At 48.1% G+C, this 13,192-nt stretch overlaps 1 protein-coding gene across 3 annotated transcripts in view; it reads right to left on the bottom strand.

The window, feature by feature from the left end:
• Positions 1-13,192, bottom strand: part of RNF32 (ring finger protein 32) — a 38,084-nt gene that overhangs the window by 5,165 nt on the left and 19,727 nt on the right. The window contains exon 7 of one of the 3 annotated variants that reach the window (XM_047695019.1): positions 7,331-7,767. The exons of the other annotated variants lie outside the window; for them this stretch is intronic. Within the exon in view, the coding sequence (XP_047550975.1) occupies positions 7,516-7,767 (252 nt within the window). The 3' untranslated portion in view covers positions 7,331-7,515. Of the gene's footprint in view, positions 1-7,330; positions 7,768-13,192 lie in introns of those variants that run through there. 3 annotated transcript variants of the gene reach the window in all.

Here is a 13,192-nt window from a genome sequence, read left to right as displayed (position 1 = left end):
CACAGAGCTGTCGGTAGAAGTTGGCATCCCGCCCAGAGACTCACACTTCCCTTCCTCCCATGCTAGCTGGGGCCAGCCACATGGCTCTTCCAGGTGGACGTGGGGTCTCTGGGCTGGACTCACAGGTCTTTGCTGCCCTGGGGACAGCCCAGCAAAAGGCTGGAGGGGAGAGTCTGCCTCCTACAGGGTGGCTGGCTGCACTCGTGGGTGGGACCAAAGCTTCTGCTTTGAGTCCCTGAAATTTGGGGGCTGTTGGCTCCAGCATTTAGAAGTGTCCTGGTTGAGTGACCACACCTGTCCCGTGTTGCTGGGCTTGGAGAAGGGAACGAAGCCCATCAGAATCTCAGAGACAATGAGACGGAGGACACAGGGACGTAGATTCTAGATGACGGTAAGAATTTACAGCTCTCAAGTGTTCTGGTCCTCGGGATAGCTCATGTGTGTTCTGGTTGTTTTTATAAGGCGCCACCTGTCTGAACACAGTGCGGAAGTCCCCTCCAGAGCTACCGCTCCGAGGTCAGACCCCAGAAGGGGCCTTCGGGGACGAAGTGTGCCCTTCCACTTCTTTTCCTCCCCTAAGACGCCGTGGAGACACACAGGAAGGGAGGGCAGCTGTGGTTGAGTGAGCCCCTGCTGGCCTTTGTCCCTGGCTGGTACAGGATGACTGCGGGGTTTCAGGGAAAGGCTCCCACATGGCTGGTGGTCGGGGTTTTAATGATGTGTGCGGGAATCTTCCAGGCACCTTTGTTTTGGGGGCTTGTTTGCAATTATTTTTTAGCCATAAAGATGCCCCCCAACTTACAGGAGTTTGACTTGCAATGTTTCGACCTTACGATGGTGGGAAAGCGACACACTCGTAGAAACTGTGGTCCAAGTTCAGGACGTGGACCTCTTGCTGGGCTAGCCTTACGCGGTCTGACCCTGCCCGGTGATGCCGGCCGGTGGCCGCAGCCCCCAGCAGCCGTGCGATCACGAGGGTCAACGGTCAGCAGGGCGAACCTGGGTGCACCCCCACCGCCCTCCCGTCCGTCACCTTCAGGACAGCGTTCCGTGCAGTCCAGGAGCGACTCGACACCGTGCTGTCACACAGGCTTAATGTTTCCCGACTGCGCACCTGCGGGCTCGCGGGAGCGCTCGGGGCGCACTTCAGGTGGGCCGCGCTCTGCGGTGACGTTGGCTAGGGGAGGTGTGGGACATGCATTTTTGATTTATGACGGGTTTGTCAGGAGCTAGTGCCGTCATCAGTCGAGGAGCATCTGTATTTGGAGACCTGGCGGAAGCTCGTCTGCTGTGAGGAAGCTGTTGCCCGCTGCCTCCGCCGGAGCTGCCAGGCAGCTGTAGCTTAATTTAGGTTCTTCAACTGAGGGTCGATCGGTGTATCCTAGGGCTTTTTTTCTTTGTTCTTTGGCTCTCCGACTATTTGGTACTCTCTAAACAGACGGCTGACAGAGCAGTTCCCTGCTGTGTAAAAGGGAGAAGTCCTTGGAAATCCCTATGACGGGCTCTGATTCAGCTTTCATGACCCAGTGTGCTGACTTTTCTTGACGTGAGAGCGATCTCCCATGTATACATGGAATGGAATGTAAGATCTTCTCTTCCTCCAAAATTATGCTCAGAAAAAAGGGGTCACATTCTATTCCAGACCTTACAAAGAATTTTGGGTGATGAGGCATATTCTGAAATTATTTCTGAACACAGAAGTGTTGTCTGGAGGAGAGGCATGAGTGTGCATGGCTGACCTGGGGGCTGGTTCTTAACCGTTGTGCTGGGACAGCGGCCTCGGCCTCCCCCGGAAGCCTGTTAGAAATGCCGATTCCCAGCGGTGCCCTGACCTGCTGGACCAGAACCTGGGCAGTGGCAGCCAGCTGGGGACTCTGATGTTCGCTCAAGTTTGAGAACTGTTGCTGAAGTCACCTGCTTGATTTTAAGAGTCAAAGTTATTTACCACAGCTTTCATCCCCCTTCCTGGGGGTGTGGCCTCCCAACTCCAGGTGTTAAGGGACCACTGTGAGCTCTCAGAGGGCCCTTAGAGAGCAACGGGGTAAGTGCGGAGGCCGCGTGCGCGCACAGTTCGCGTTGTATGGCAGATGCGCTGTGTGTGAGAATGGACCTGCGGGCGCCCGGACGCCTGCGGGAACCCCACCGTTCTGACATGGGATGAGTTCTTGCAGCCGGAGATAAAGCAGCTTAGATGGAAACACAGCTGGCGCGCTTTGAGTAGCTGTGTTTGGTGACTCCCAAGGGGCCCTGGCGAGGACAGCCATGTCACCTTATCCAGGTGCGCCTCGTCCTGCCTTTGCTGGGGCTGTTGGCACACGCCTCGTTGCCTTTATTACTACGGGTTTGGGGGCTGGGAGCACTGCACCTCATGCTGTTACACCCTGTGGTGTTCTCCAAGGCTTCCCACTCCATCTTTGCATTTGTCAAGGCTTGGGCTGTGCACCAACCACGGCAGGCCCTTCGGCGCTTGCGGAAAACATGGGCTTGCCGGGTTCCGCAGCCCGTAAATCGGGGAGGAGGGTCGTAAAGCTCCGTGTTCCGAAATGAGTGCTCACTGGTGTCCCACGCTCAGGACGTTCCGATATGTGAGAACTGTAAACCAGTCCTATCTCCAAGTGTTTGATTCTGCAACGGATACCTAGTAGAGAAGGAACAAATACTGCCTTCGTATATTCCGTAAGTTTTGATGATGTATTTTGCTGTCAATTCAGTTCAGAATATTTCCTAGTTTCCATTATCACGTCTTCTTTACCAGCAGGTTACTTAGAACTGTTTGCAAATTTCCAAATGTGTGAGACATTTCTAGTTATTTATAAGTTATTTTAAGTTTCTAGCTTAAGTACACTGCAGTCCGAGACCATGCTCTGCACATTTTAATCCTTTACAGTGTGGTGGGACGTTTTCCGGTCGGGGTCTGTACGTGGTCTGTGTGTGTTCTGACCGAGCCCGGGCGCTACGGTTGCTGGCAGGTGTTGTGTGTCCTGCTCCCTGATGCCTTGGCCTCAACGTCTGTTTGGCCTGACGTCCGTACGTCTCCTCCTGTGCCGAGTGTTCCGTGGTCTGTCTATGCATGTATCACGCACACTTCCTTCTTCTTTGCCTGCGTCAGAGTCTCTCCCGAGCAACCTGTGGCTGGGCTTGTCCTCACCAGCACGGTCCGTCTGGAGATCCCTGGGCGTGCTCCCGTCCTGGGTTTTCTAGTCGTTCTGCCACCCGTTGGTTTGATCTCCGCTCGTTTCTGCTGTGGGAATTTTACTTATTTATTTTTTTAAAAAAGAGATTTTCTTTGTTTACTTGAGAGAGAGAGAGAATAAGAGAGAGAGAGCATGAGAAGGTGGGGGTCAGAGGGAGAAGCAGACTCCCTGCTGAGCTGATCCCGGGGCTCCAGGATCATGACGGAGCTGAAGGCAGTCGCTCAACCAACTGGGCCACCAGGCGCCCTGCTGCGGAAATTTCTATCTCCCGTTTTCTCTCCACTAGTTTGAATGTGAAAACTCCATTTCATTCTTTTAGTGGTCATCTTCGAAATGATGAACTTGGGAAGTGCGTTCGAATTTCCTCCTCTCACATAAGCAAGCAGCTCGGGGCACTTGAGCGGATGTGCTCCGGCGGTGGTCGCTGCCGTGTGGCCGGGCGCACTCTTCCCTCCTTTCGTCCCAGAGGACGCTGGTAGTCTTGCTTCACAGACTCAGCGTCGGTTCCGCTTTTCCACGTTTTTACCACTTTCTTTGCACATCACCCCTTCTTGTGTCTTGGAATCTCGGATCTCTTTCTTTCTTCATGAAAGGCATCCTTCAGAATGTCCTTCAGTGAAGACATTTTAGTGACCCCTCCCCATTTTCCTCTGAAACTGTCTTTTGCCTCTGTTTTGTTGTTGTTGTTGTTTTTAAGTAATCTGTATGCCCAGTGTGGGCCTTGACCGGACGCCCCTGAGAGCAGGAGCGGCTCCTCGGACTGAGCCAGACACACACCGGCTGGCCTCTGTTCCCAACTGGAATTTTCACTTGATACATGAAGAATTCCAGGCTGGCTGAGGTGTCGTGCTCAGTCCTCTGGCTTCTGCTCTAACTTCCAACAAATCTGCAGCTCACTACACATGGCGCCTTCTTTTTTTAAAAATCGTATTGGAGTTCTTGGGCTTTTTAAGTCTGTGTATCTCCTTCCCATAGGAAAAATTCATAGCTTTTCTGCCTCGAGATGTCCCCATGCTCCCTTTCCCTCCTAAATTCTGGTTCCTGGAGGGAACCCTTTATGTCCTCTCCTCGGCGTGCCCCTTCCAGGGGGGATGATGGTGCAGAAGGGGAGGGAGGTGCGAGGGGACCCAGAGCCCCTTCCCTGCTGTGGGCGAGGGTTCAGACTCGGTGTTGTTCAGCATTTTCTTTTTTCGCACACGGGTCAAACACACATGTATGAGGTAGGAGATGCAGACTGTAATTTTGGAGATTTCACACGTGAACTAAATGCTCTTATATTTTTGTTGAAAATTGGCTTTGTACAGTGTAAAATTCATGCTAATAATGTAAATTTTTTCTTTGCTTGGAACAATATTAAATAACAGGGAAGAACCACCAGGGCAGACTGAGAGAGAGAGAGGCAGGCAGACTGACAACAGTCAGAGTTAAGTTTCGGTTTTGAACAGGTGTCCGAGTGTTCGCTGGTCAGGGTTCCTGTGTCCGGATTCTTTCTCAGGCCACCCCTTTGCTGAGCAGCCGGGTAGAGCTCCTGTGGCTCTCACCTCAGCAAGATGCCAGCAGCGACTGGCCACCCACGCCCGCACCGTGCTCCCCACACGGGAGCCCCGCCCCCTGCAGGCCGGAGCCACTCATCTTATCTGGGAGGTTGCTCTGGTTTGGGGTGTGCACCTCTCTCCCGCAGCCCCGGCCATCAGCAGCCCCGTCCCAAGACCCATCGCTCCCGACTCTGCTCCCTGCCTCCGGCATCTCTTCCTCCTTTGGACTCTCACTGCTTTTCGACATTTACATTTTTTTTTAAAGACTTTATTTATTTCACAGACAGAGATCACAAGCAGGCAGAGAGGCAGGCAGAGAGAGAGAGGAGGGGGGAAGCAGGCTCCCCACCAAGCAGGGAGCCCAATGCGGAGCTCGATCCCAGGACCCTGGGATCATGACCTGAGCCGAAGGCAGCGGCTTTAACCCACTGAGCCACCCAGGCGCCCCGACATTTACATTCTTAATGGCACATGTTATTTGCTGTCTCCCCTCTGGAAGGCAACGTTGGGGGCAGCAGAGACAGGGACTACCCCCCAGGTGGGTGGCCCTAGGGATCTGGTTGGGGAGGGAGGGAGCTGGACGAGTTTTGCAAAGTGCAGAACTGCAGGCATCAGTCACCGGAAGGGGCTTGGAACAGTTTCTTCTGTAGTTTGGGATCTATTCAGCCTGCCTAGCAAACCTCAGATTTTCACACTTGGTAACAAATCGTACTTTATTCCTTAGTTACAATTGAAAGCACTTCATAATGAGTGAAGTGACGATTCCTTTTATATGTGACGGTGGTTAAGGACTACTGAAACGTAGTTTATTCATTCTAAGCTAAGTAACTACCATGCAGTGTTTGCGCGGTGAGTGATTAACAGGATCGGTACAACGGGGTGGGAACGGCGGGCACCACACTGTGCGACCTGGGGACCCAGGTCACCTTTAACAAGGGGGCCTCCAGCTTGCCGGAAGGCCGGGTGGAACAAGGAGGGCTGAGCAGAGGGCTCAGAGGCCCAGCAGGAGCAGGTGGGGTGGGGGTGGGGCTCTGCCAGCTGTGACAGGCAGCAGGTGGGAGGGGGCGGGGGCCAGTGTGGCCGGAGTAGCCGGGCTGCCTCCCGCGCTCCTCTGATGCCCGAGTTGTCTTCTTGGAGCACTGGCCTCACCACCTCTTCTTTGATCTCAGACTTCCTCATCCTGGGCCTGTCTGGAGGCTGAGATCCCTCCAGGATCCCTTGGGGCCTCGCGCCCACCTTTCCTCTCATTACTGTCCTGTAGGAGTTTCCCAGCCCGCTGGTCATCGTTATAGAGTCCCATGAATAACTGTCCTGTTTTCCTGTTTCCATGACTTCCTGCACCGATGGCTTCCGAGGACCGCATGTACACCCAGAGTGCGTGGCTCCTCTCAGGTGAGCTTGCTCTCTCAGCTCTCACAGAGCACTGGGGGCCCCTGCCCTGGGCACTTAGCCTTGGCGGGACGCTGTTATCTTTTCCTGTGTGTATTTCTTATCTCCTCGAATGAATTCCTTAGGTCCAGAGAAGCACCTGATTCATGCTAAGGCCCTTAGCATTCATTTAAAAATCTCGATTTTACGTTTGCAGTAGATTAGAAACAAGGACGCATATGTGCCCCAACGTCCACGTTCTAAAGGAGGAGAGCATGGCGTCCTTTCTGGGATTAAAACAGAAGGACGATGCCTCCGAGGAATGATGTGAAGTTATTTCCAACTATCAAGATTCAACAAAGCATCTGCATTTAGCTTTTAAGCATGACATCGACATTAGCTTGTTAATACAGATACTGAGAACCCTTCAGTACGCATTCGCAGCAGAATCCTACGCGCGGACTGCTGTGACCTTCCTCTTGCAGCTGCACACAGTCAAAACTCAGCAAGGGTGGTAGTTAGGAAGTTAAATCAGCGAGACTTACCGACCACCTGTTGTGGCCGAGTCTAAGTGCAGCCGTTATTAACTATTTCTTACATCTCAAGTTCTTATATGTTCTTGCTTTCTTTATTTCCTTACTGGTACTTGGGTCAGATGCCCTTAGTCATTGAAAGGGCAAAAACTGCCCCCCCCCCAAAAAGCAGCCAGTTGAGTTCTAGCTTTTAAACCAATGATTAATATTACTAATTCTACAGAAACAAAGTATGTAAAATGTTCAGTTTTAAGAAGAATGAATGTCTTCATATATTTTTCCTTTTAAGTCTTCTATTTCAGATATTTGATAAGTAGGAGTTTAGCGTATTGATATGTAAAGCAATTACTGGTCATTTACAAGTAACATACCGGCTAAACATTAAAAAAAAATACACTAACAAAAGTACCAGGTGAACTTTGTCTGCCCGGGAGGCCTCTCTAAGTGATCCGTCTGGATGTCAGCAAATTGCTTACTAATGTGTTGACTTATGACCACCCTCAAAAGCAAAATGAAAAGCCTGGAATTTACAGCATATCAATGAATCAGTTGATAAGCTTTTACTGGTTTAATATCCTCCCAGTCTTGCTGCTTGGAACCACTCCAAGTTAGCAACAGAATGTTTGCCATCTCTACGTGATAAAGGAAGTCAAAGGACTAAACAAACTTTAAGACCATTATGCTGTTTGGTGAGATGTCAATGAAAAAAGTAAGAGAAATCTCATGTGGGTGGGTGTGGGAGCGGGCGGCCCCTCAAGTCAACCAGGGCATCTGACAAATCACTAACCTTACTTTTTAAACAATGGTCAGGACTTTTAGCTTGGGTGGAGATAGTATAATGCATTTGAAAAGTTTTAATTGCAGCAATAAAAGACCATACCTCAATTATATGACATATGCTAGCAGAATTTCTAGATAAGGATCAAAGGCATTCAAGGACCAAGCAGTGCATTGTGGGCAACACTCGGGCTTTCTGTACACACTGGTGACAGGTATGAGCACAGCAGCTTTCCTGACCTCTCCAGGCAGCTCTGGCCGGAGTTCACGAGCGTGCTGTGAGCGCGCCCCAGGACTGCTGTGCCATCCCCGACAGCCCCGGTGCCCGCTCAAAGGCACTGCTGACTCCAACTGAATTCTCTGACACTCAGAGACAAAATCCAACATTTGATCTCTTCAGTTCTTTACACAGGACTGAAATCTATTGGAAAGATCCCACATGATAACACAAACATCACTTTGTTCTTGTTCAGTTTGTTAAGAATGTGCCAATGACATTTTAAAGGAAGAAAAATCTGCAAGAAGAAATTCTCAGCGCATGAAAGCATTACTATATGTAGAAAGACAAACTCTGTATTTTATTGATTAGTTAACATCCAGTAGGTGCATGGAAGCCAAAGTTTAGAAGAGACTTCATTAGTCCCCCTGAAACAGAGGAAGGAAAAGGCAATGCCAGAGTTCTGTTATAAGAAAGAGGTCAGTTAATAAAAACAGAATGACCTGTGTTAATCTAATCTACAGTATTAAAAACATGTCCATCTTGGCAAGATCTTGAAGCTCTAAACAGAAGCACCTTCTAATTTATTATGCCTAAAAATGTCACACTATTATCCCTCTTTGCCTTTCTTTCCTGTTAAAGACTTTTCCCCTAAAGGTAGCGTATTGTTACTGCACATTTTGCTTTGTAAACTTACTAATTTCTCAAATTCAAACATCAGATGTCTAACTGTTTACTAAGGTACAGTTCCGTGCACTTTTAGATGGTGGGAGGGTGGCGAGTGCCCAGGCCCGTGAAAAGGCACGGGCCACAAGGCTCACTTCTGGAGGAAAAGCCGGCATTTCTGGAATGTCACCGACTATGTTACAAAGCTAGGCTCCTACCCAGAGGAGGCTTGATAAAGTCATTGTTCATTCTGGCTTTGGAATTTGTTTTTTGTTTTTTTTTTTTTTTTTAAAGGTGGATTATTAGGAAAGCTGCACACGCTGCTTCTCCTGAAGCTGGACTTGAGCATGCACCTTCGGTTCTGACACCAGCAGGACGGATGTCATGAGAACCCAAGGCTCAGAGCTGCATTTTATTTCAAATATCTTAGTCTGTGCTTTCTAGATTTTCAAGCTTCGTGTTACTGGCAAGCTTATATTCCTTTTTTTTTTTTGAAGATTTTATTTATTTGAGTGAGAGCGAGTGAGTGATTTTATTTATTTAAGCGAGAGCAGGTGGGCATGTGAGCAAGTGCAAGCAGCAGGAGGAGCAGAGGGAGGGAGTCTCCAGCAGCCCCCACTGAGCACGGAGCCCGATGGCGGGCTTGATCTCAGAACCCTGAGATCAAGACCTGAGCCAAACTCGAGAGCTGGACGCCCAATCCACTGACCTGCCCAGGTGCTCCACGGTCTACCTTTTTGTACTGTACGTTCATTGACAAATCGGTGTAGATCTAGGTATTTTTGATACTTTTGCCCTTTAATCTGCACACAGAGGTGAGAGTCTCCCACCCATCATGTTACAGTACTAGGAGTCCGAATTCGCCCACGTGTTTAGCTTTCCTGCCGTGCTGTGCGTAGTCCTGTATTGCACGTCACTGATTAGCCTCCTGCATCTCAGCTGGGGAAGAGCTTTTAGCTTCTCGTAAGGCCCAGTGGTGACGGCCTCCCTCAGTTCTGTTTGTCTGGGAATGTCTTTATTCATCCTTCGTTTCTGAAGCCCACCTTTGCCAGAGAGTGTTGTCAGTTGAAATTTCTCCTTCCAGCACTCTGAGTATTTTGCCTCACCTATCCTGGCCTGTGACGTCTCTGCTGGGAAATATGCCGGCAGCTTTATGGGTGTCCCCTGTGAGTGTGGAATTTTTTTCTCTTGCTGCTTTTAAGATTCTTCTTTTTTTTTTTTAAGATTTTATTTATTTATTTGACAGACAGAGATTACAAGTAGGCAGAGAGGCAGACAGAGAGAGAGGAGGAAGCAGGCTCCCTGCTGAGCAGAGAGCCCGATGTGGGGCTCGATCCCAGGACCCTGGGATCATGACCTGAGCCGAAGGCAGAGGCTTTAACCCACTGAGCCACCCAGGCGCCCCCTGAGATTCTTTGGTTTTTGAGTTTTATTGTAATATATTTTAGAGAAGATCTCTCTATATTTTTAAAAGATTTTATTAGTTGAGAGAGAGTGAGAGTACACACATATGGGGGAGGGGCAGAGGGAGAAGGAGAAGCAGACTCCCCGCTGAGCAGGGAACCTGGTGCCAGCAAGGCTCATTCCCAGGACCCCAGGATCATGACCTGAGCCGAAGGCAGACGCTTAACTAACTGAGCCTCCCAGGCGCCCTGGGGGAGATCTCTTTAAATTGAGTTTGTTTGTCACTCCGAGCTCCATAAACTTTGCTCTCCAAATTTCTCACCGATTCGGGCAGTTCTTAGCCATGATTTCTTTTGACCAGCTTTCTGTCCCTTCCTCTCTTCTCTGAGACTCCAATTCACAGACTGTTTCCTTGGATAGTATCACAAAGGTCACATATGCTTTCTTCACTCTTGTTCATTCTTTTTTCTTTGTTTGCCTCTGACTGGATAATTTCCAAGTTCCTTTCTTCTAATTCACAGGTTCTTCCTTCTGCCCGATCCGTTCCGATGGTGACACCATCTCTGCTCTTAGGCTCCAGAACTTCTTTGGTTCTTTGTTGTTATTTCTATTGAGCTTGTCACTTTGCTCACATATTATTTTCCTGATCCCATCAAATGCGTCTTTTGTGTTTTCTTGCACCTGACTGAGCTTTCTTCAAATGCCTGTTTCAAATTCTTCACCAGGCTGTAGCTCGCCACGTCTTTGCTTGCTGACTAGGAGGCTGCCGAGACCCTTTGGTGGTATCATATCTTCCTGATTTTCATGTTTCTTTCAGTCCTGCGTTGCTGTCACCAAACCAAAGCAACCGTGGCCTCCTAGGTCTTTACTGAGTAGCGTCAGGAGAGAAGTCCTTTCTGTCAGCCCGTATGGGTTCTGAGGCTTTCTCAGACCTCCTGTGGATACACCTGCTCCATGTCATGCTCCTCTTATGGCAGAATTCTTATGCTTGTGCGCCTTCTCTGGACTCTGCGTCACGCCAGGCTGGGTGCCGGTGGCCTCCCTTCAACTTTCCCAAGGGTGATGCTGAAGCTCCGGTCTGTGTTCTCCCCCTGGTCCCCAGATGCAGGCTGGCTCTCTGCATGTGCTTCCTGGCCGTCGCCATCAGGAGTGCACGCAGAGAACCAGCCACAGGGTGTGGGTGAGGCACGTGTGGCACTGGGGCACCTCCCCTGGGGCTTCTTGATGGAAGCCACAACAGTCAGTAGGGTCCTTGTGTTTTTCATGCCCTCAGGAGTCCTACCTGCTGCTCTTCCAGTTTCTTCCCACCCCCGGTCATGCAGCTCATGGCTCAGTATGCTGGATGGAAGGACGAGTCCCTTTGGTGTGTCCCACACAGCCCAAGAAGCTGGGTGCTCACTCATAAGCTCTCATAAGCTCTCACGTTCCCCTGCAGGAGAAATCATGGCCAAGAAGATCTCTCTTGGGCCCGAGCTGTGCCTCCTTGGGAGAGGGGTGACATGGGTAAAGTGTAAGTCCTCTGGCCCTCTCCAAGGCATTCCCATGGGCGTTGTGGAGGTTTCCTTTGGAAACCTGGACTTCACAAAGTCTCTCTTGGATGTGGGTGATTGTCTGAGGCAGTGCTCTCCAGGGGCTCACAGACTGTGGCCAAGAGGGGCTAGCACACCTCAGGGTCCACAGGAACCGAGATGTGTGTCCCTATTACTGGACACATGGGTGGGTGAGACTCCTGACTCGCTTGCTCGGTGGTGTTGGAACCCACAGTTCCCACAGAGGCACTCTTACCTGTGGTTGGATGCCAGACTGTTGTTGCTGGAGGAGGGTGTGGATATGAGTGAGGAACATTTTATTTGGCCATGCTGCTAATGTCAACCCCAGAAAACATTTTTTTCCTGATCAGAGTTTGTACGTTCCTTGTTAAGTTTATTTTTAGGTGTTAATTATTACAAAGGGGTCCTATTCCACTGCACTTTGTATCTGATTCTTGTTGCTCTATAGGAAAAAATTATTGCATGTTTATCTTGAATTGGAATATCTAATAATTCTAATAACTCTTCAAATGACTTTATTGATTTAAAATCCATGTGCATAGATAATATATGTACTAAGTATTATATAATACAAACACACACACACACATGGTATTTTGTTTTCTTATACTATTGCATTGGCAAGGACTGGCCCAAAGTGTGATAGTAGATAACCTATTTTGCATCTTTAGGGCTTCGGTATCTAAAAAATATGTTTTTAGTTTCTGATATATGGTCTTTACTGTGATCAGGAAATGTCACTTTAGCTTGAGATTGCTGTCATTACTAAGAAAGGCTGTTTAATATATTTTTGGTAAAGATTGAGACACTTTAATATCATTTTTCTCAGTCATTTTTATATATTTCTGTGTTTCCTATTTTGATAGGAGATAAATAATTTCAGATTTAAGAGCATGAATTTGCATACAAGTCTTATCATTTTAAAATGATTTCCACATCTATGGTTATGCCTTCCATTCTGTGTGTCTACATTGTTTTATCTGTTTTAACCCTGGTGAGACTTTATCTTGTACTTGGTAGTTTTCCAATCACTGAAAAAATATTCACTTCTAGTTTCTCTTTCCTGAAATATCAGCTATTGGCTTCACTTACATATTTTACTTTTATCCTAATAAATTACTTATCTTTATACTTTCTACTTCCTACATTTAAAAATTCTTTAGTGTTTAAATAGCTTTCTGACTTAAATGGTTAGTTCATTATTTTTCATCTTTCTTGTTTAATAATAAATGTGCTTAATACTAGTTGCCCTCTAAATACAGCATTAGCTATATACCATAGACTACTAGTGTGTTCACGATCATGAGCACCAGGACAGTATGTAATTTAGACTCTGAATTTCCTGATGTGTTTTAATACTCCTTTATTTTATTGTGGTTTTCTATTTTTTCATGGTTTTTGCCTTTTTAAAAAAAAAAGATTTTATTTATTTGAGAGAGAGAGAGAAAGCATGAGTGGGGGGGAGGGCTAGAGGGAGAGGGAGAAGCAGACTCCATGGTAAGCAGGGACCCTGATGTGGGGCTCGATCCCAGGACCCTGGGATCCTGACTTGAGCCGAAGGCAGATGTTTAACCAACTGAGCCACCCATGTGCCCTGTGATTTTCTACTTATTTATTTGCATTTGCCTCATTTTTGAGCATGCCTTTATATAAGGCATTTTTATTTCATTTGATTCTAATGTTTCTCTCATAAGCAGCAGTTAGTGGATTTTCAATGTAATTCAAGTTTGTTATTTAATAAGGAAATTCATCTCAATCATGTTTGCTGTAATTACTATTATAGTTTAACCCTATCATGATACCTTGTCTACTTATTATTCTTTCTTGTTGCCTTTTCTTGGAAATCTTTTACTACCCCCACATATACATCTAACTTGGTCTTTACAATGGCTGTGTAGTAATCACTGTGTGGATGTTCCTTGGTGGCAGATTCTTTGGCTGTTTCTGG

This window comes from Lutra lutra, chromosome 11 (genome assembly GCF_902655055.1).
Source record: "Lutra lutra chromosome 11, mLutLut1.2, whole genome shotgun sequence".
Taxonomy (NCBI): Eukaryota; Metazoa; Chordata; class Mammalia; order Carnivora; family Mustelidae; genus Lutra; species Lutra lutra.
This window is presented reverse-complemented; position numbering and strand designations above follow the sequence as displayed.